The following is a 24,505-nucleotide window of genomic DNA, read 5'->3' as shown; positions in this document are numbered from 1 at the left end:
GTTCATCTTTCCTATAAACCCGAGGAGACACTCCCTTTCTTATTAATTGAGGCTTGACCCCTCAAGGTGTTCTTGTAATTCTATTTCCCGTCCTGCCAAATCTACCTGGCACCTCTCCAGCCACTGACCTTCCCCTAAGCCGTCTCTACCTTCCTGGAAACTCGAGGGAACACTTAATTTCACTCATCTAGTGCCCTGCTTCGTCTGGTGACCTCAGCAACCCTTCCGACCTCGGCCCGGGTGGCTCAGTTGGTTACATGGCTGACTCCTGGTTTTGGCGCAGGTCTTGATCTCACGGTTCATGGGATCGAGCCCCGCACCGGGCTGTGCGATGACAGCACAGAGCCTGCTTGGGATTCTCCCTCTCTCTCTGCCCTTCCCCTGCTCGTGCCCTCTCTCTCTCAAAAGAAATAAATAAACATTAAAAAAAAACCCTCCCTAAATCTCAGTTTCCTCATCTGTAAAGAGTGGGTGGTAAAAAAAAAAAGTGCTCTGAATCATTCCAATATAGAAATCACTTGATCCAGTGCCTCACATAAATATCCCCCGAATAACAGCTGTTCTCCTCATCCTCTCCCACCTCGTCAGCCTTGCACAGCGGGTTGTGCTGCCCTTGAGTTAGGCTGTCCAGCCTTCTTTGGGAGAAACAGAAATCGGAATTAAGATACAAAAGTAGAATGAGATACACCTCAACCTGGGCTTAGGGCAGGAGGAAGCATAGTCAGGATTCAATAAATGTCTGCTGAATGAACAGATGAATGAGGGGGGAAGGCCTTGCATCTGCCTCCATCCCAGACCATGAGAACCTTCACAAAGAAGGTTCCTTACGATCTTCTCACGGTGCAGCCTGAGGTGAAGCTGGCCAGTCAGTAGGGAAATGCGATTGCCTTTTTGGCAATGATTTTGCTTCACAGCAAAGTTCTGTTCTCTCTCTCTCTCTCTCTCTCTGATGGTTTTCCTCCAAACCTGGGGAACTTTCTCTGCTTCCTGTGCTACCAACAGTGAAGTTCTCCAGGGAGAGATGCACACGTTGTGTGGACAGGAGCCATGCTACTGAGCTGATGTTCGGCTGGCTATGGCCTTGGGAGGGCATTCGGTGTCTTCCAAAAAAAAAAAAAAAAGTACAAATGACAGTGAGGGTGGCCTTCCTGGTGACCTCCTCCACTCAGGAATTACAACAAGTGGGCAGCACAAAGGGACTCTGGGTTTCTGATCTGCCGGCTGCACAGAACTAAATCCGAATTGGTAAAATTCTCACCAAACAAAAATTTCTTTTTGGTTCACTGTGACACGGGGTGAGCAAAAGCACAAGTTCTTAGCCCACCAAGAGATCTCCCCCCAGTTCCATTCCAAGAATGGTGCACAGTCGATGGTGCGCAGGCAAGACGCTGAAAATGTCAGCAGGGGGCGCCTGGGCAGCTCAGTCAGTTAAGCATCTGACCCTGGATTTTGGCTCAGGTCATGATCTCACAGTTTGTGAGTTTGATTTCTGAGGATGCCAGGAGCGGAGTGATGGAAGTCTCCTCACTATTAAAGTTGAATCCTCTCCGTATATTCACAGTCTAATGTTATTATCCCCATTTTATAAATAAAAAAAAAACATCAGGCTCTGCTATGGGCACGCAGCCTGCTTCGGATTCTCTCCGCCCCCCTCCCTCTCACGTGCGCGGGCACGCATTCATGTGTGTTCACACTCTCTCACTCTCCCTCTCTCAAAAAAAAAAGTGTCGGATAGGCCTTTGGCCACACACGTCCCCGACGCTGGGGATTATGATCTCAGTGGCTGGTATATAACACCTGTCGTGTACAAAACTACTGACCTAGGTGATTTACACATAAATCAACGACCTTATCCCTCACGACAATTCAAAAGGTAAGTCCTAGTACCATACTCATTTTACAGATGAAGTGACTGTGCTGGCGACGTCACACAGCTAGTAGGTGACAGCCAGGGTCTGAACTCAGGTCAAGTGGCTCCACAGTTGACATCAACAAGCATACAGGATTGCCTTAGGTAGCAAGATGTAAACCTCAAGTACAGTTCAAAGGGCTGAGGGACCATAGTCCCCAGCGGCATGGAGGGAGCAGGGGACGAGAGGCCCGTCATACGCTGGACAAGCCACTACAACTTTCAGAGCCTTTGTTTTTTTATTTATAAAACGGGGATAATAACATTAGGCTGTGAATATACGGAGAGGATTCAACTTTCATAGTGAGGAGACTTCCATCACTCCGCTCCTGGCATCCTCAGAAGTAACAGTCACCAGGCTCATCAGAAACTTTCATCCTCTCCCACTTCATGCAAAGAAGTGAGAAAGGTCAGTGCCCCATAAGGCTCTAAATCCTGGGAACTCAACGGCAACAGAAAGTGGACAAAAGCCATATATCAGACTTCCACCAAGGACCGATGAACATCTATACAACACATACTGTGGCAAGTACGTGAAAAATATTATCTAATTTGGTCTTCACAGTGACCTTACAAAGTGACTTGGAGTTAAGACAAAAAACAAGGTACAGAGTTAAGTAATTCACCCAAGGACACATATGTAAGGAAGAAACAACCATGGCTAAGAAATATGAAAAAACACTTAACCTCACCATAATAAAAAATCTTTAGGTACTTAAGTTAAACATGAGATACTTTTGCCTATCAAATTATTTAAAAACTTTCTATTTTAGGTTTTATTTATTTTTATTTATTTTTAAATTGAGATGATTGACATATAACATTATATTAGTTTTAGGCATATAAATACTGGTTTGATACATGTATATACATTGCATAATCAAACGATCGCCACAATAAATCTACTTAACACCCATCAACACACATAGTTATCAGGTTTTTTTATTATGATGAGAACTCTCAAGATCTACTCTCGGGACGCCTGGGTGGCTGAGTGGGTGAAGCGTCCGACTTCGGCTCTCAGGTCATGCTCTCACAGTCCATGAGTTCGAGCCCCGCGTCAGGCTCTGTGCTGACGGCTCGGAGCCTGGAGCCTGCTTCTGATTCTGTGTCTCCCTCTCTCTCTCTGCCCCTCCCCCGTTCATGCTCTGTCTCTCTCTGTCTCAAAAATAAATAAACATTAAAAAAAATTAAAAAAAAAAGATCCACTCCCTTAGAAACTTTCAAATATACAATATAGTATTGTTAACTACAGTCATCACATTATACCCCAGGACTTATTTATCTTGTAACTGGAAGTCGGTACCTTTAGACAAACTGTGCCCGTTTTGCCCACCTCCTACATATAAGTGAGCTTACAGAGCATTTGTCTTTCTCTGACTTATTTCACTTAGCAGAATGTCCTCAAGGTCCGTCCGTGTTGTTGCAGGTGGCAGGACTTCCTTTTTTATGGCTGAATAATATTCCACCGCATCAAATTAATCATTTTTTTTTTAATTTTTTTTTCAACGTTTATTTATTTTTGGGACAGAGAGAGACAGAGCATGAACGGGGGAGGGGCAGAGAGAGAGGGAGACACAGAATCGGAAACAGGCTCCAGGCTCTGAGCCATCAGCCCAGAGCCTGACGCGGGGCTCGAACTCACGGACCGCGAGATCGTGACCTGGCTGAAGTCGGACGCTTAACCGACTGCGCCACCCAGGCGCCCCAAATTAATCATTTTTAAGGTGTCAGTCAATATTACAGCGAAATGAACTCAAACACTGCTGGTGGATACGTAAATTAATACAACTTTTGTGAAAAGCAATTTGGAAAGGCATATTACTCTTTCAAAAGTATATCAGTATACTGAATTCTCTTTTCCACAATCTATGTGAAGGAAATAAAGATGCAAAGAAATATGATACACACGCATATATACATACACACACATCATATATATATATATATATATATATATATATATAGTAGTCCAAATTTGATATTTCTTAAAAAAATTTTTTTAATGTTTATTTATCTTTGATAAAGAGAGCATGAGTGGGGGAGGAGCAGAGAGAGAGGGAGACACAGAATCCGAAGCAGGCTCTAGGATCCGAGTTGTCAGCACAGAGCCCGACACGGGGCTCAAACTCATGAACTGAGAGATCATGACCTGAGCCGAACTCAGATGCTTAAGTGACTGAGCCACCCAGACACCCCCAAATTTGATATTTCTAGTGCATGATATCCAAATTTCAATTTTTGTGGGGATGTAAGAATTGCCATTGATGTGGTTTTATTTTTATTTTTTTAAGTTTATTTACTTATTTTTGGGGAGAGAAAGAGACAGAGAGAGAGAGAGCCCACACAAGCACACGAGGGAGGGGCAGAAAAAGAGAAAGAGAGAGGGAGAACCCCAAGCTGAAATATATATATATATGTGTGTAATACACACACACACACATATATATATATATACACACATATATATACATATATGGAGGAGGACAGAGACTATATATATCTATACACACACACACATATATATGTATATATATATATATATATATATACACACACATACACCCATATGTGTGTATATATATATATATACATATATATATATGATGTATGTGTGTGTATGTGTGCACACACTTATGTGTGTGTAAAACAACCTAAATAAACCAACAGTGGGAAAATGGTTAAATTTTAAAAAGCACTTCGAAATTTATATTCTGTAAGCATGGACTACTTTTTTAGTGGCAAAAGAATGATGGGAATTTTAAGTAAGTATGTGCTTTTATTTTTAACTAGGAGACGGCTCCCACCCCCACTTGGATTAGCTTCCTGATGAAGCACCATTAATAACGATGAAAACTTGTGACTAATAGTTTGAGCTCACCCTAGGTTCATTCTTTTTAAAACAGAATTTGCTGAAAAGGAAATTCTGGCTGCACTCCAAAGAAGGCCGACCAAACCCGTCCGTTCACATCTTGCAACCAGGAGGGCAGAGCTCCGCTTTGCCGCGGCCCCAACTGTGAGAACTAGAGAGAGGCAGAATTTTCGAGACATTTTACAGCACCTGGGGACTCTATAAACTCTAAGGGAGGAAGGGGAAGCAGTTGCAATGCTCTCAGATCTGCAATTGAAGGACTCTTGCGTGGTTTAAAGAGGCCGGGTCGTTGCTTCACGCTTTGATCCTGAATCTGGAACATGTGTCAAAAATCAAACCAATGGACTCAGACCCTCTTTTCTTTAAGATAAGCAACCATCGTTGGAGACTTTTTCCAAGCCAATGTAGATTTAGAAGAAAGACACAGTCGGCTAAGTTTAGTCTGCCTGTCTCATTTGAAAGGCACAACTTTATGTAATACGAGTTAACAACAGTGTAAGTTAAACCAGTCCTCTTGAGGGTTTACTGTGTGTGTAAACACTTTGCCTACATTATGTCAGTTCGTCTTCACAACACTGAGGCAGGTACCGTATCATGAGCATCTGTCCCTTACAGAGGGGAACCAAGCCTTACGTAGGACAGCATGCCCAAGATTGCTCACAGCCAACACAGGACAAAGCTGTTTCTACACCTGGTCTAACCTCAAAGCGTATGCTCCTTACCTTTCTTTGAATCTCAATAATTAACTTCTCCAAAATAAAAAAATATATATACAGGCCCTTGGGAATTGGAATACTTGTCTCCTCTAGCCATCTAGTCCGTTTAGGAATGCCTTATAGACCAGCTCTGCTAAATGGCAGTGAACACATGATCCACCCGGAGAGGCTGCTAACATGTGGATTCTGTTTCAGGAGGTCTGAAGAGGGGCCTGAGATTCTGACATTCCGAACAGGCTCCGACGTGGTCCGTGGAGCACACTTTGGATCGAAAGAAGTCCAGCAGAACCTACCATAGGATTATTTACATTGAATTACAATTCTTAGCAGACACCCTTCCATTGCCACACTGCAGGTGCATAATAGCCACACGTGGCTAGTGGCTACCATATTGGATGGCATAGATACGGCGTATTTCAATCATCAGAAAAAGTTCTAAAGAACAGTACCGGCTGGCTAGAGCATGCCAAAAGCAGGATAGATACTTCTAAGAATGGGGAGGTGGTGGCCCATTTCTCGGTGAGTTCGCTTATTAATTTCTAAACGGAAAAGACACATACCTTCTCCCTTCTTATGACTTCCGCTACTTGTGCCACACCCTTAACAAGACACAACAAAGAAACACCTTCTAAAGTTCGGTCCTCTCAACTGTAGCATGTTTTTATGTGTTTCTTATTGATACATGTTTCTTATTAAAAATAAGACCACATTAGGGCACATGGGAGGCTCAATTGGTTAAGCATCCAACCCTTGATTTCATCTCAGGTCAGGATCTCACAGTTCATGAGATTGAGTCCCTGCATCAGGCTCTGTGCTGACAGTGAGGAGCCTGCTTGGGACTCTCCCTCTCCCTCTCCCTCTCCCTCTCCCTCTCCCTCTCTCTCTGCCCCTCCCTCCTGTGCTCATGTGATCTCTTTCTCTCCCACAAAATAAATAAACTTAAAAAAAAAACAAAACTAAGACCACATCAATGATGATTGTTACATTCCCACAAAAATTAAAATTTGGGTATGATGCATTAGAAATATCAAATTTGGACAAGTATTACCTATGCTATATTTGAAAGGACATTTCAAATATTCAATAAAGCAACAAAACTACAAAAAACATTAGTGATACAAATGGAATATTTGACTCACAGGGAGAAAAACAGAAAAAGGACTTTAGAGCTAAATGACATGGAAAGTAATTTATTTTTTTAAGTGCACGTAACTGTTCTTTATGACATCCGTAAAATGAACCAGTCCTGGCACGTTATAAAACCTAGACGAGCCACCAAAGTCATTTTTTTTCACAGTGATGCAGACCTCTTCGTACAAAACAAACACAAATCTAAGTATTCAATTCATGTTTCAATCTGGTTTTCAGGTTTTTGAAAGGCATTTTAATACCTAAACACAAGAAAGTTTCCAAAGTTGGTCTCAATAATCAAAATTGCCTAAGTTAATAAATTTACAGTGATTTTACATTGAGAGCTCACTTCAAATCCTTTTAGCTCCTGTCACCTACAGGCAGCACTTAAAAAAAAATTATATATATATATACATATATATATATATACATATATATACGTATATATATATATACATATATATATGTATATATATAGTGACTCATGCTGTAACTGTTTAACATGATTGCATACTTTAAATATTTTTTCTTCATTATAGAACATATGGTTCCTTAAAATTATGCAAAAATGATAGAAATTATTCATGAAAAAACCAGCTTCTGTGCATAACCATATCCAACAGGTGTGTATTTTAAACACATGAGGGCTAATTAATGAATGTTTGTATTCCTAAAATACTCATTAGGGTGAATTCTAAGGAATATATTTTCTGTATTCATTTATACTCTTTATTAAAAAAGTAACAAAAACCTGGAACTCATTTTCAGCAATACTTTCTTAAAATGTTAACTTCATTCCTCCAAAGATTTCTTGTCTGTTACAGCTTAGGCTTGAGCACAACTCTCAAAGAGTTTGAAAATCCTGCACGAACCGCATGCAGTGTAGACAGTAACAAGGGAGAGTAGGGTTTAAACACTGGACACATTTCTGTTTAGTAGGAGTTTAAAGTGTCTTATTCTGAAAATTTATAATTTTGCAACCACTTTAAATTCTTATGAACATCTGAATAGAGTCATGTCCTACTCTTTAAAAAAGTTTTTGCTCATCTTGACAGTCACCTGAGAGCAAAGATCAAGAGACAAAAGAAGGTCTTGGGGTGCCTGGGTAGCTCAGTCAGTTGAGTGTCCATCTCTTGGTTTTGGCTCAGGTCATGATTCCAGGGTTATGGGATCGAGCCCCGTGGAGTGTCAGGTTCCATGCTGAGTGTGGAGCTTGCTTGAGATTCTCCCCCACCCCCACCACTCTGCTCCTCTCCCCTATCCGTGCTCTCTCAAAAAATAAAACAAGGGGCGCCTGGGTGGCTCAGTCGGTTAAGCGTCCGACTTCGGCTCAGGTCATGATCTCGCGGTCCGTGAGTTCGAGCCCCGTGTCGGGCTCTGTGCTGACCGCTCAGAGCCTGGAGCCTGTTTCGGATTCTGTGTCTCCCTCTCTCTCTGACCCTCCCCCATTCATGCTCTGTCTCTCTCTGTCTCAAAAAATAAATAAACGTTAAAAAAATTTTTTTTAAATAAAGAAATAAAAATAAAATAAAATAAAATAAAATAAAAGGTGTTACAAAACAATGACCATATTAGAGAAGACCGTTTTAAAACTCATAACAAAACCTTTAGCCCTCATTTTGGAATTGTATCTATCATTGTGATCTTATGCCAATGGTTGAAATAAAGAACTCAAATTAAATAGACAACTGTGTGATTTCAACTTGCTATGTTTAAAGTAGAAATCTCAGTTGCTTTTTGGGAAATTTCTTTCCTTCTGGCTACATAACAAGAAGTGAAATCATCTCATCCTATGATTCCTACACACACCTAAAAAGGGAATTTGGTTTTGAGTGGAATATGACCAGAAAACTGAAATCCACTATTTAATACAGGTTTATTTCTTATTAGTTAAACTGTGGTATTATTTACTGAGAATAGATCTTTCTAAAGTCAGATCAAATTATGACCTCAATTCATCAGGCTATTAAGGAATCAGAATGTATTAAGGAATCAAATAATACAGTACTTCAAAGAAACATATGGTTTAAAATGCCTTTTGACACTTTCAAAACCATGTCTGTAACTCTTGAAATATAAAAAAACATTAGCTGTTCATTTTGCATAATGTACAGATTCATGTGATTTTTTTACATATTTTATGGATTGAGAACAATGTGATACTCTAATTATATATATACTCTTAGTTTAAATATTTTTAATATACAAGGAATGCATTTAATGTTTAAGGAAAGACTGAGATTTTCCTAACGGTTTACTATTTACAAATAAAGGATCTGAAGAGATTTTATGACATAAAGCTTTCCAATTCAATTACTTTCAATTATATTTAACAGATGATTTCACTGGTAAATTAAAAATGTTTTTGTTAAGGAATCTTAATTGCCTATCATTACACTTACAAGGACTTTTTAAAACACCTTTTCAATGGACATCATAAGATACTGATAACCATTTCAAATCCAAGTTCAAGTACAAAAATCATCTCAGCTATAGCAAATAATACAAAAACATGTTTGATTTCAAACTTTGTTCTGCAGTATTTCAACATTTGGGCTCGTCCTTTAGACACGAGCTATTTGTTTTCCATTTCTGTTAGTGATGCCAGGCGCTTGAGAGGCAAGTTTAAAATCAAACTCTGAAAATGATTTAAAAAGCTGATTAAAAATGCCAGACGTCAATGACTTTAGAAGGAGTTTCTTACCACTTCTGAATGCTCACTGCCATCATCGCACATACTGCTTCTATACCTCGAACTAGATTCTCAGCACAGCCATCAAGAGGTCCTTTTACAGGAAGCTGAAGCGCATTATCACAGTGATACTGTTTCCACAGCTGGAAGATAGTGCTATTAGTTTCCCACGCTTGGCAATGCTCTTAAAATAGGCTCTCAGGCACCGAAAGACAAAAAATGACTATTTGCAAGCACTTCAGGAAATGATGGTCTGGCAAACTGAGTGAAAATTCCACAACCAAACAAAACCAGTTTTTGATGTAAATAGATCCATTGATTACTAAAAGCAAACAGACCCAAGAAAAGGATGCTATTAAACACTGCGAGTAGTAAATTACTGGACTAGGAGAGGAGGGAAAATGAGGAACTCATGGGCTCATACCTCGCCTTCAGAGCACACACAAACATTCACTTCTCTGGTAAGGGACCTACCATGTCACATGACCTCCACCTAGACACCTAGTTTCCAATGGAGGGGCTAGCAAACATCATAGGAACCCAAGCCGACAGGGAATAAACATACTACTCAGGATTAATGTCCATTTATGTAAATAAGTAGAAAGAATTTTCTAGCAATTTAAAGGGAATTTGAGTGTTAGTTTGCATAAAATTAAGACGTAGTAATTTACTGGATTTTGAATCACCCACAAGTCAAATTAGCTAACCTATTCTGACATTGTCATTTCAACAAGATACCGGCACACATTTCTTTCTGTGCCTCTTTTGTTAACTTTCAGGTGGTGTATAAAAGAATGTCACATTGTTCTGTCTCAACATTATGATCCAGAGAAAATATGGCAACAAAACGCTTCAATTTTCCCACAGCCTTTTAAAAAATGATAACAAAAATCTTGCCAAACATCCTTGTAATACAAGGACAGGATCTCTGCCAAGGAAGCTGTGATGTTTTAATTAGAAATAATTTTAACCAAATACTGGACAAGCTTAATTGGTTGTACAGATCAAAATGCAGTACAGTAATGTAGGAAAAGCTCCACCTTGAGTGGCATTTGGGAAAAAAAAAAAAAAAACACAAAGGCAAACCATGAATCCAGCTCACCTCGCACTTGTAGATAATTGGTCATCAGAGAGTTTGTTACATGAAGGAAGATTGAATTATAAGATTTACAATTCAATACTTATAAGAATTATAAGGATGCCTTGAAGACTTGGTCCTCTCAGATTCTGATGAGAATCTCAAGGCCAGAGAGGTTAAATAACTTACCCGAAGCCAATCAGCTAGATTGCCTGCTGGGAACAAACTAACCCCCAGATAATGTCCTTAGCTAAACTCTAGGACGGGACACACAATACAGTGGATAGCAAAAGCACAGAGAAACAAGAGTGGGCTGAACTCCGGAAACAGTCTTAACTATCAACTCAATCAGTAATTAACCTTGAGATCCAGGGCCAGTCACTAACTCCTCTGCATACGCGCTTTTCATCCTTAAACCAAGTCGACTGGATTAGATGAATTTCAACCTCTCCTCTACCTCCAACTTCCCGACACTGTGCGTATGAATAAGACAGCACTTGCCTAAAGCACTACCATAAAACGCACACACACACACACACACACACACACACACACAGAATTTGTACAGACTCCTGATTTTGTGAGAATTCTTTAATCTCCTGTCAGTGTTGAACCCTATTATACACACTAAGAAGAAAGAAGGCTAAAGAATAATGAAGAAAGAAATACTGCATGGGAAATGGGGCTTTGATACAAAGAGGGAAATCAGAAAAGAAGAAGGAGATAGAAAGCAAGGAGAGCAAATTAGGTAGCAACACCTGGGAGAAAGCCACAGGTCCTGGGTACCAGTATGAGAACAGGCAGGGGAAGAAAGAAGTGGTTGAAGATGTTGAAAAAAAAAGAGAAAGGTAGATAGATCAAAAGCTTGAACTGCGCTGAAGGCCACATTCTTTTAAAAGGCATTCACAAAAATACTGCCATATTAACATTTTTATAGTAGCGTGTGACATAGAATGTACTTCCTGTAAATTACTTATTTGTTCTTAAACCAAACCAATTTGATTGGTATTACTATCCTTACTATTTTACAAAAAAAACAAATTGATATTCAGAGATTTTAGGTGGCAAGGATGTGAAGTCAGACCCTCTAGCTCAAATGCTTGCTTTTCTCAAATATATCATGCTGCCTGTCTAGTCCTACTATCAAAAACATTTAAACACTGAAAGGATGCTATTGAACACTATATGATTAGTAAATTACTGGACCAGGAGAGGAAGGAAAATGAGGAACTCATAGGCTCATATCTCACCTTCAGAGCACACACAATCATTAAACACGTGAGGCAGAAAAGTTGTCAGTAAATAACTAGCAAGACTATAACTAGTAACTAGCAAGAGTTCAAGACCCACATCAGGCTCTGTGCTGACAGCTAGGAGCCTGGATCCTGCTTCAGATTCTGTGTCTCCCTCTCTCTCTGCCTCTCCCCTGCTCACACTCTACCTCTCTCTCTCTCTCTCTTTCTCTCTCTCTCTCTCTCTCTCTCTCTCTCGAAAATAACCATTAAAAAATTTTTTTAAGAAGAGATTTTAAAATTTCTCATTACAAGAAAAAAACTGTAACCATGTGTGGTGACTGATGTTAACTAGACTTATTGTGATCATTTTGTAATCTATACTGATAATTAAGTTGTACACCTGATACTAATATAATATGATTTAAAAAAATTTTTTAATGTTTATTTATTTTCGAGAGAGAGAGAGAGAGTAAATGGGAGAGGGGCAGAGAGAGAGCAAGACACAGAATCTGAAGCAGGCCTCAGGCTCCAGCTGTCAGCACAGAGTCTGACACAAGGCTTGAACCCACGAACCATGAGATCACGGCCTGAGCCAAAGTCAGGCCCTTAACAGACTGAGCGGTCCAGGTGCCCTGGTTATACATTAATTATATCTCAATTTTTTTAAACAAGAAATTTAAATCAATTCACCTGAGACTACTTTTGTGTTAAACTTCTCAAATGACTACAATACTCATATAATCTCTTAGTAAAAAACAAAACAAGGAGGAAATAGTAATCACACAATGTAGAAAAATAAGTAGATAAAACTGGTAAAATTCCTATGAATTTTACAAGTCTGTACTACTACTAACAAAACATTTGGAAGAAAAGGTCTTTAGGTAAACATCTCTCTCTCTCTCTTTTTAATTAGGTAAACATTTCTTAAGGAGTTATAACTAAAACAAAAATATCCACAGTGCTAATTTGAGAACCACTTTTTTGAAATATAAATTAAGCTGAAACTGTTTTCTAAAAAGCATGTTTAAGAAGTCCTTAAAAGGCAAAAAGATGGTGGGCCACCTGAGTGGCACAGTTGGTTAACCATCTGACTCTTGATTTCGGCTCAGGTCATGATCCCATGGTTTGTGAGTTCGGGCCCCACATGGGGCTCCGTGCTGACAGTGCAGAGCCTGCTTGGGATTCTCTGTCTGCCTCTCTCTCTCTCTCTCTCTGTCTGCCTCTCTCTCTCTCTCTCTCTCTCTCTCTCAAAAATAAACATTAAAACAAGGTAACAAAAAAAAAAAAAAGATGGCTAGAAAGAACAGGATACCTGGATGTGTCAGAAACAACATGCAAATGAGGCTTAAAGCAGTAGGTGAACCGCCAAGAGATACACTGATGATTAGCTGCCAAACACACAGATGATGGGTAAATGTGTAGTTGTAATAGTACAGAAGTTAGAAGCACAGTTACAAATTTCACCTTAAGCAGGATAACAGTGGTCTGGCAGCCCTGGAGAAACACATAACAGATGTACTTTTCTGCCTGCATTGTTTCTTCTAAGATCTACCTAAGGATGGCTATGTAAAGGTGATGGCTGAATCCAGGGAGGAGATGAGAACTTGCAGAGCAGGGTTCTCACAGTAGATAAAAAGCATAGAAAGTTTCAGAAAAAAACCCCAGGGAACATTCAAATTTACCAGATGCTGGGGGGTGGGGGGAACAAAGTCAGCCAAGAATGAGATGCTGAGCTCAGAGAAGGAGGCAAGAAAACACAGGATGTGTGAAAGAGGGAGGAAAAATGAGCTGAAAAAAGGTCGGAAGGCATTAGGACCATGGACAGTTCTTGGCTTTGATGATGAGGAAGGCATTCATGACGCCTTCTACCTATTGTTAGAAAATTCCCGGGGTTTGCAGCAGAGGATGGTAAAGAGGGCACGAACATGAAATCGGACAACTTTGCTCTGCGACCTGTCAGCTGTGTATTCCGCAGATCCCTAAGCAGGCACCGAGTAGCTTCTGGGGGGCAAGCTCCGGAGTCTACTTTCTGGAGTCTTGCTTTCTCACCGCAGTAACCTAGTTCCGTATCAAAGCTGTCACTTAAAGTTCTGCACCTCAGTGTCCTTATCTGTAGAATGGAAATACCATCCTATTTTCCATGACTGCCATGAGGGATAAATGAGTAATTACAAGCACAGAGCAAATCTTAGTTTAAAAAACCACATACTCTGAGCCTCAGTTCCCTTCTCTACACAATACAGAAAAAAAAAAAAATACCACCTATTTCTGAGGTTGTTTGAATAACTGATATCAAAGAAATCACGGGACCATGCCATGCTTCTGCACTGCTGTGTGACCCCCAGTATAAGACCATGGTCCTGTATTTATGGCTTATGTTGAATGCAGACCAATCTGCAGTCTGCACTGGAGACTCAAATTTACAACCCAGGAGTCTTCAGTATCATTCACCACAGTAGAAAGCATAAAAGTCAACCTTAACATGAGAACGATTCAAAGAATAATATTTAAGATTCAAGGGCTGTGGCCAATAAACATGCCAGTTTAAGAAGAACATCACTTGTTGGGGTGCTGGGTGGCTCAGTCGGTTGAGCATCCGACTCTTGGTTTCGACTCACGGTTTTTGCGATATTGAGCCTCGCACAGAGCTCTGTGCTGAGAGGGTGGAGCCTGCTTGGGATTCTCTCTCTCTTTCTCTCTCTCTGCCCCTTTCCCACTCACGCAGTCTCTGTCTTGCTCAAAAATAAATAAGTAAACTTAAAAAATTTAAAAAAGCATCACTTGTAAATTATAAGCATCATTTGAAACCACATCTACTTTTGTTGGTGGCAAGAAAGGCATCTCAGAGGGCACTGGCAGTTTTGGTTTAAGATTGTGCCTGCAAAATAGCTCCTTAAATAATGTGGAAGTGGAAAAAAATAAATGGCAGCCAGTGGTTCAGTGGTTAAGACCCCAAAAATGTCCCTTTTCAGTTGTGACCAGTTTTTCTGTTCTATTAAGGCGTAAACTAAAGCTGACCTAATATCTCCTGCTGAAGCTTCCAGAATCGTAAGTAAGAACATACAACTTTTCACAGACATATTCAGCTGTTGGCAATTTCCCTCAGCCCCCCTTTGGCCCCTAGCTTGATTATCACCTAGTTGACTAACTGCATAAGCTGAGGATGGGGGGATTCCAAAGCAAATGCCATATAGATATGAAGATACACTAACTGCAAAATGCTCAAATGGGCACCTCTTCTTTTTTAAGTTTATGTATTTATTTTGAGAGAGAGAGAGAGAGAGAGAGAGAGAGAGAGAGAGAGAGAGAATGCAAGTGGGAGAAGGGCAGAGAGAGAGGGAGAGAGAGTCTCAAGCTGTCAGCACAGAACCTGATGTGTGGCTTGATCTCATATACCATGAGATCACGACCTGAGCCCCAATCAAGAGTCACTTAACCAAATGAGCCACCCAGATGCCCCCGATGGATGCCTCTTAACACTCAGGTTTACGATTTCACCTCATTTCAAGAAGGCACGTCTGTTGCCTCCAATACACCTACTAAATGTAAATTTACTAAATGTAAAATGTATTGCTCAGGGGAAAAGAGCCCCTTACAGCACTCTATTGCCATGTATCTGAGAACAACAACAAAATGGTTTGGATTTAAATGTTTTGGCCCAGGATGCCGTGTAAACAGACACAAGGAATCTATAAATAACTATGTTATTTTCAGGCACTCATTTTATTCTATTTGCTTTTTAAAAACAATTCACCAACCTGACTTCCTTCCACTGCTTTTTATTTTCTACCCAGCTTTCTCCATCATAATCAAGTGACTTAACTATACAAAGTATGTGTTCTGAATTAAATAAAACTCGATACACCAAAGTTACGGTCATCCTGTATAGGAAATCTAGGTGTCACTACAGTCACAAAGTAGTTTCATATATGGAGAGAGAGCAAGCTCGGGGTATTTGTCTCATTAACTGCTGTATTCCGAGGTCCTAGACCAGCGCAGAGCATCTATGGTAGTTGCTCTGTACACACTTTTTAACTGAATGGATGAGCATGTTTCCCTGTTTCCACGCTTTCCCATTCATCCATCCGTTCGTTCCTTAATTATTTGTCATGCACTGCTATGATCATCTGCTAGATATCAAGGCTGCCAGCACAGACAAAGCAAACATGGCTTCTGCACTCAGCAGAGCTCGTAGCCTAGACCAGGTGTTCTAAAAAGGTGTTCCAGAAATTTGTTGCGGCATTTTTGGTTGTCTCAATAATTGAGGGACATTATAGGCTGTTTGTGGGCAGTGGCCAGGGGTATAAATGTCCTGCATTGTGCACAACAGTCTCACGTCATAATAAAATGGGTGTGCACCCCTCATGCCCTCTGTCCTGCTGGAACTTATGCAGGTGAAAAAGCTGTTGATGAAATGATCCAAATCCAGATCCCAACTCTATTCTGCATATAAGCACAAAGCATTTTTGGTTAGTTATCAAATATACTGAATTTTCTACAAATGAACATCCTGTGTCAATCAGTGGAAGGTTGTACTTTCTTTGGGACTTTACCAAGAATTGTTGAGTATTGTCTCCAAGAGCCACCCCCCAGTGTGACATAACACCGTTAACCTTCGTTCACAGCTGCCCCAGCCATGGCACCTACAGACAGGGGCAGACATGTGACAACTTCGTCACATCTTGCAGTGTGGTCGTATCTGTACGATCACAAACTGAAACACGCATGACTTAAGGGTAAATCAATTACTGGGGCACCTGGGTGGTTCAGTTGGTTAAGTGTCTCACTCCAGCCCGGGTCACGATCTCACCATTCCCAAGTTCGAGCCCCACGTTGGGCTCTGTGCTGACAGCTCAGAGCCTGGAACCTGTTTCAGATTCTGTGTCTCTCTCTCTCTCTCTCTCTCTCTCTCTCTCTCCCCCCCTGCCCCTCCCCCACTTGCATTCTCTCTATCCCTCAAAAATAAATAAGCACTTAAAAAAATTAAAGAAGAAATCATTACTTACTGGAGTTTTATACATTTTGTGATAGTTGTTCACATTAACTGTGATTTTCATTTCAAGATCATAAAGAGGGCGTGAGGAAGCATTTGTAAAAGAAACTGAGTCTGCGAGAAGTGTGAACCTTAAGGAAGCCACATAATTGCATTTGTATGAAGGAAACAGACTCAGTTCCGTGACAGGGACACATAGGAGAAACCGCTTTGTGGAGGGAAGTCAGTGAAAACCTTTCTGAAGAATCATGGCTTCACTGAAAGCTTACAAACAAGAAGAAGGGACAGAAAGAATGCTCCAAGAAAAACAACAGCAACCACGAAGGCCGTGAGGCTGGAACTTGGCTTGTTGGAGACGTTGGAAAAAAACACAAAAACTCAATGATGATGAACTACAGCAAGTCAAAGGGACATGATGCTGCCGGTGACGGGCGTCTCGGCGGTGCCTGAAATGAGCGGGATATGACACGGGTGCTAGACTGGCCGGTTACGTGGATGAATCAGGCATCAGTGTGCAGAAGGACAGCTGGGGAGAGGTCCAGGCCACGGTGGCACCGATGGGGTTCCGGGAGCTCCGGCCCCAAAACTGAAAGATATGTTAGAAGCACCAGAGACCTGCTCGGGCTGCAGAGATCCCGGCTCCTGGGATCTGGTGGGGGCGCTACAGCCCAGGTGCAGCAGAAACATCCCTGGGAAATCCTTCCAGAGAGATGCTGTTGTCGTTTGCTTGTTTTTCATATTTTACCTGTGCGTTAGTTCCTTCAGACGCTGCACAGGGAGCCTAACCAGCTGGACTCCTACCAGACACTTCTTTGATTATAAGTGGAGCTCTCAGCTCTACCAAAAACTCTGCTGTGGCATAAAAAGAAAAAAAATAACGGCTACATTTATTTGAGAGTTATGATCATTTGCGTCAAAATCAATACCAAATGGTTAGTTATATATGGAAACCCAGTTTTTAAAAACTTCTCTCTTTTTTAAATGTTTTTACTTTTATTTTTGAGAGAGTGCAAGCAGGGGAGGGGTAGAGAGAGACAGAGAGAGAGACAGAAGAGAGAGGGACGGACAGAGGATCTGAAGCGGGCTCTGTTGGAGCCAGATGTGAGGCTCGAACTCATGAACTGTGAGATCATGACCTGGGCCAAAGTCAGACGCTCAACCGGCTGAGCCACCCAGGTGGCCACATTTTTCTTTTTTTTTTTTTTAATATGATTATTCTAACTAGGTTCACACCGAGAAAGGAATAGCTATAGGTAAGATTTACAAAAGATAGGCTCTTTATCCAGAATCTAAAATTCTAGAAAAGTCAAACAACAAGAAGTGTGAGAGGTATTAATTATGTTAGGCACCCTGAAACACGGTAATAGCCTCAGATGTCTTATATTTTAATTCTCTGAATGCTGCCAATCCCTGCATAGACTATGTAGGCAACGAACCTATTTTCAGAGGCAGAGAAGCTGCCTCTCGCTGTTTGCTCTACCTTTCTTCTCCTACGTACCCCCATTCCCCTGCTATTAGGCCTCTGGTTCCACAGCGTCCTGAGACACAATTTGCAAAACAAACACCACACGGAAACAAATAAACAAAGTTAACAAATCAACACAGTTAACTCTGGCTTTCTTTTAAGCCTTTATCCTCTGGCCTCGGATACACCAGACACAAGTAACCCCTGTTACCTCATTCAGCCCCCCCTTCGGGCCCCACTCCTTGGCACTGGCTGCCATTTTTCTCCCCCCAGGACTCTCCTGGCAGCCTCTGGGCCCTTTCAAGGGCAGAGCAAGGTTGCAGAGGGGTAGAAAATATGGAGGGTGGACTGAGGACTGGGACCAGGCACTATGAGAAGCTCTCAAGGGACTGTATGTCCACCAAGGAGATCGTTCCCAAGACTGTTCGAATCTCCAGGCAAGCAGAGTAAGGGCTCAAGTCAGGGGGAAAATGACAGGTCAGTCCTTGACAAATGTTTGTCAAATGATTAATCCCTTATTACCATACTTTACTAGTTTCAAGATGTACATTATTTTTGGTATTTGGTCCTTGAGGTCGACAGGGCTTATATCATTATTATTCAGTTGTAAAAATAAGGAAACGGACTCTCAGAGACACTTGGTGGTGTGCCCAATGTCACTCATACAATTAAAGCCCATATCAGCTTTTTTATTTTTTTTTTATTATTATATATATTTTTTTTCAACGTTTTTTATTTATTTTTGGGACAGAGAGAGACAGAGCATGAACAGGGGAGGGGCAGAGAGAGAGGGAGACACAGAATCGGAAACAGGCTCCAGGCTCCGAGCCATCAGTCCAGAGCCTGACGCGGGGCTCGAACTCACGGACCGCGAGATCGTGACCTGGCTGAAGTCAGATGCTTAACCGACTGCGCCACCCAGGTGCCCCTATATCAGCTTTTTTAAAGAAACATCAATTCTATTTTAAATAATTAAAAAAAAATTAAGTTTATTTAACTTTGAGAGAGAGAGAGAGAGAGAGTGTGAGCAGGGGAGGGGCAGAGAAAGGGAGGGAGAGGGAGACACCGAATCTGAAGCAGGCTCCAGGCTCCAAGCTGTCAGCAAGGAGCCCCACAAGCGGCTTGACCCCCAAACTGTGAGATCAAGACCTGAGCTGAAGTCGGACGCTTAACTGACTGAGCCAATCAGGTGCCCCTTCATCAATTCTATTTTAATACTAATCAAGAACTCATTGAGCTATCAGCCACTTGCTGGTATTGATAAATACCAAGGGTTTTCAAAACGTTAACCAGAATACTCAGAGTTTGATGTCTAGAAAGATTTATTTGTGCTAGAAATAAAACTTTGCTCATACTATTTCATTCTAATGCCTTTGGCCAAACACACAGATAAGGGCCATTGTCAGAGTTAGCAGACTAAACAGTATTTTAGGATAGATATGATGAATACAAAGCCCTCAACTGCCAGAGAGCAGCATAAGGATATGTTTTTTAAGAAAAATTAAGCTGGAAATCTAAGCTCAGACTCTCAAACCAGATGCCAATGAATGAGAAACGTCAAGAAGTTCTTAATCCCTGGGGCACTACATTCTCTGCTTTTCCCTTCTATTAGTTTCAGATGTCTTTGCAGGTCATTTTACTTTGGTGTGTACCTTACACTAAATCAACCCAGATCAGTCCAGTGTGAAGAAAAGAAATGCTTACGCACTTAGTTTATACCATAAAATTCTTGAGCTAACAACAGCTGAGAAGAGTCATATCCTTCACAAAGATTTTTCCAGGGACGTAAAAATACAGATTTCATATAGAATCATACATTTTTAAATTCTAATTTGAAAGCTTAAGATTAACTAGAATTAAAATTTAAAAAAATTGTTTATGTTTATTTTTGAAGGATGAGAGAGATAGAGCACAGCGGGGGAGGGGCAGAGAGAGAGAGAGAGAGAGAGAGAGGGAGACACAGAATCTGAAGCAGGCTCCAGGCTCTGTGCCGACAGCTCAGACGCGGGGCTCCAACCCACAGACCACGAGATTATGACCTGAGCTGAAGTCAGACGCATAACTGACTGAGACACCCAGGCACCCCTAGAATTAAAATTTAAGCTATATTATTGTTTAGGAACCATATTCCCCTTGAAAAAAAATTATAAGAAGCTTTTTATCTTTCATTTTTCTTGTACGGAACAGATCACATTTACCTGCTACTGAATAAAACACTTCATGAAGAAGAAAAATGACCTTCTGAAAATACTACTATAATTTATAATTTTACTCAAGATGATGCATGTTTGACAGTGAAAATATGTCCCCATATACCATTCATAGATTTTATGAATTCAAAATTATATATTCATTCATTTTCTCGGAAGATGAGAAAATCCAATATCCTAGTAATTTCAAATTCTGCTAAATATTATACGTAAAACATTCTCCCTTAAAAACCACCATGAAATGGGGCACCTGGGTGGCTCCGTCGGTTAAGCGTCTGACTTTGGCTCAGGTCACAATCTCACGGCTTGCGAGTTCGAGCCCCGCATCGGGCTCTGTGCTGACAGCTCAGAGCCTGGAGCCTGCTTCAGATTCTGTGTCTCCCTCTCTCTCCATGCCCCTCCCCTGCTCATGCTCTCTCTCCTTCAAAATAAATCAACATTAAAAAAAAAAAAAAAAACAAACCATGCGATGCTATGAAGAAATGGTTCCTTTCGGTACGACTTAAAACACAGTTCTGCAACGAAAACCATGTAGCCTCTTGTCCTTCATATAACAATGAAGTATATATTATTGGAAAAGGACAAGTCTCATTAAGAGAAGCTCTTCCAAAGCAACAAACAGACAGTAAAACAAAGTGTCTACAAGTTCTCATAAATGGAACTCCTGGAATGCTTTTAACCCATGTACTTGCTTATCACCCTACTATTTTGGCTACTCTTCTCCCTCATCATTTATCAATCGTACTGTTCTCTACTTCAGTACACATGCATGATAACGTTAGTCACTGACCAAATTCCAGAACCTAAGAGCATTCATACAGTGGTGACATGTGCTATCTTCAGAGCCCCGTGTGATAAAGCAGTTATGTTCTCTGGTGGTGTAAGAATTACCAGCACCAGACACCATGTTTTTCCCTGCTTCGCAGAGGAGCCCGGTAAGGAGGCGTGCTATGTAAAAGTCATCTCAATTCATGCAATCTGAAAGAAAACACGAATACCAAATAAGGAGACGTTATCCTTTCTGAGGGTAAGAACATAGTATAAGGAGACTGACTTGGGCTAAAATGCACTTACAGGCAGCATATGTGTTTGGTGAATAAGGCCAAAGTAGCTCGCTCAGCTCAGGCATTGCCGTGAACGCACAGAAAAAAACAGACCTGTAGAAATATCATCTGTCAGAGCTCTGCAAGCTAGTCAAACGTCCTTATTAGGAAAAACTGAACTGGCCTTGAGAAAGCACCAAGAGGATACAGGATTTGAAATTCTGCATGTCTATATTTGTATTTTAAGTGTCACAATTATTTTTCCTAGGTTTGCACAAACTGTCAGCATTCTGACTTACTGAATTGAGGAACTAATCAGGAAAGAGCTCTGAATAGAGTCTACAACTCTGAAAGAAATGCAAGCACGGAATTCTTAAATGATGTTAAAAAGTTTCCTAATTCCGTAATTAAGAACTTGATTTAATTCATTGTGTTGGCCTATTATCTTGTTTCCTTTGTTCCGAATTAAGGGCAGAGAGGAAATGATGCAGATATACTGGGTTGGAAATGATTTCTCTCAGCTGGTACAAACCAGCTGGTTTCTCATGGGAAAATCAAAAAGGTAGGAAACGGGGAACATTGGAAGAGCACGTGTTCCCAACAAGATTTTGAAAGACACTGCAAGTTTTCCGTGTAGCAAGTGTCTCCAGGTTCATCATTTCACCCAACTGAAAAACAGGGGTGGAAGGATTTAAGAGGCACTGATCACCAGGGGTGCCTGGGTGGCTCAGTGGGTTAAACATCTGACTCTTGATCTTGGCTCAGGTCACGATCTCACTGTTCGTGCGTTCAAGCCTGGCATCAGGTTCCTCACCGGCAGTGCGGGGCCTGCTTGGGATTCTCTCCTTCTCTCTGCTCCTCTCCTCTCTCTCTCTTAAAATAAGTAAATAAACTTAAAAAAAAAAAAAAAAAGAGGCAACAAGCACCAGAATCAGAGAAAGATCTCTTAGCCCCCCATTTCCTAACAGGTCTTCTTCCCTGTTCTACGTAACTTATTTTATCCCAGGATGGTCTTGCAATCTTCAATTCACCAGGGTGATGGGATATAGAATGTACTGGGTCCAAAGCCTAAAAGTGCAAAACAAAACATGTCACAACAAAACAAAACAACACCCCCCAAAGTAAACACACTACCACCAACAAGAAAACCTTAGTGCAATCTGGTTATAAATGTGGATTCCAGCAAGGAAAAAAACTGTTTTAAAATGGTATCGACGAAAAAAATAAATAAATTTTACAAAGAAAAGAAAGAAAGAAAAATGGGATAAACATAGTCTTTACGAAAATATCTTTACTTGGCTTTTACATACATTCCCTGTGGGAATGAGTCTGCTCTTGTTTTTTTGAGAAGGAGCTGGGACATAAAGATAAGGAAAAAACAGCTCATTTCTTATTTCTAATGGACCATCCTGGGAGATTAAGAAAAAACAACAACAAAACAAAACATCAAAAAAAAAAAAAAAAAAACCATTTGAATGAAAGTGGTCCATTTAGAGAGGGTTAAAGTGATTTTTTTTTTGCCCCCAAAGTTTATTTATTTATTTATTTTGGGGGAGAGACAGAGAGATAGCCTGAGTGGGGTAGGGACAGAGAGAGAGGAAGAGAGAATCCCAAGTAGGCTTCCTACTGTCAGCACAGAGTCAGATGCAGGGCTCAAAGTCACGAACCGTGAGGTCATGACCTGAGCTGAAACCAAGAGTCGGATGCTTAACCGACTGAGCCGCCCAGGCGCCCCCAGAGGGTTAAAAGGATGTTTAAAGCACGAGTTAATTTTGAGACCATGGGGGCAGCCCGCCTGTTGGGTGATTTTCATGAACTCTACGAGAGGACCACGCAGCTGGTCTGCAGAAGGTCTAGGGTGTCTGGCTGACTCCTGGCGGGATTAGGTGGGTGGTTTCTCCTGCTTCTGTCAATGGCACCCGGGGCTCCCTAGACGTGAGACATCCCTGGCTGTGCTCAGATTCTTCCTCAGTAGAGAAAATCCTGTGTCTACTGCACAGGGTTGCTGTGAGAATTAAATAAGATAATACATCCGAGGCATTTGGCCTCATTCAACATACAGGCTTACTATAAAGATCATTTTTTTAAATTACATTTCAAAACTCGTGGTAAAACAGACACAACAAAAAAGTTACCATCTCAGCGATTTTGAAGTGCGCAGTTCAGCGGCATTAAGTAGGTTCACACTGTTGTGCCCCCACCACCATTAATCCATGTCTAGAACTTTTCCATCATCCCAGACTGAAACCCTGTTCCCATTAGACACACCTCCCCATTTCCTTCCCCCGCACCCCGCCCCCCGCCCCCCGCCAGCTCCTGCAACCACCGTTCTCCCTTCTGTCTCTCTGAGTTGGTCTATTCCCAGTATCTCATCTAAATGGAACATCCAGCATTTGCCATCTTGTGGCCGCCTCGTTTCACTTAGCACAATGCCTTCACTTTTCCTGGCATTAAATCAGTCCCAGAGGAGGCGGGCATTCTCACTCAGCTCTAGAAATTTAACAAATACATATTTTCTCAGCCCCAAAGCAGATACCGCACCAGCAACGGGGACCCTTTATTATCCACACAAACTGTCTTTTATTAGCTGGAGTAGTTTTATTAATCTGGAGCTCAGGAACGACTGTTCTTTTGGGCTCTCTTGAAACAAATAACTTTCAACATCTCCACCAACTAGATGTTCCGGCTACAACATCACGTCTCTCAACAGTGAGACAGAAGCAGTCAAGTGACATTCTCACGGGGTCCCTGAGTCCCACAGCAACTTCTACAACAGTCTTTGAATTCCTACCACTCATAGGAAACACAAAAGAGAAGACAGGTTGGAGGTCTCTTTAAAATATAAACCTTTTGGGGGCACCTGGGCGGCTCAGATGATCAAGTGTCTGACTTCGACTCAGGTCATGATCTCACAGTTCGAGAGTTCAAGCCCCACATCAGGCTCGCTGCTGTCAGTACAAAGATCCTCTGTTTTCCTCTCCCCTCGTGTGTACATTCTCTCTCTCTCAAAAATAAACATTAAAAAATATATACATAGGGGCGCCTGGGTGGCTCAGTTGGTTAAGCGTCTGACGTCAGCCCAGGTCATGATCTCACAATTTGTGAGTCTGGGCCCCACGTTGGGCTCTGTGCTTATAGTTCGGAGCCTGGAGCCTGCTTCG

General features: G+C 41.3%; 1 protein-coding gene across 8 annotated transcripts in view; it reads right to left on the bottom strand.

Moving 5' to 3' along the window:
• The window catches only part of CACNB2 (calcium voltage-gated channel auxiliary subunit beta 2), a 390,684-nt gene that overhangs the window by 160,194 nt on the left and 205,985 nt on the right, over positions 1–24,505 (bottom strand). Inside the window, exon 1 of one of the 8 annotated variants that reach the window (XM_045462685.1) lies at positions 9,333–9,451. The exons of the other annotated variants lie outside the window; for them this stretch is intronic. Coding sequence (XP_045318641.1) covers positions 9,333–9,365 — 33 coding nt within the window. The 5' untranslated portion in view covers positions 9,366–9,451. Of the gene's footprint in view, positions 1–9,332; positions 9,452–24,505 lie in introns of those variants that run through there. 8 annotated transcript variants of the gene reach the window in all.

Source organism: Leopardus geoffroyi, chromosome B4 (genome assembly GCF_018350155.1).
Source record: "Leopardus geoffroyi isolate Oge1 chromosome B4, O.geoffroyi_Oge1_pat1.0, whole genome shotgun sequence".
In the NCBI taxonomy this organism is placed as follows: domain Eukaryota; kingdom Metazoa; phylum Chordata; class Mammalia; order Carnivora; family Felidae; genus Leopardus; species Leopardus geoffroyi.
The sequence above is the reverse complement of the archived record's forward strand: the minus strand, read 5'-3'. Positions and strand labels throughout refer to the sequence as shown.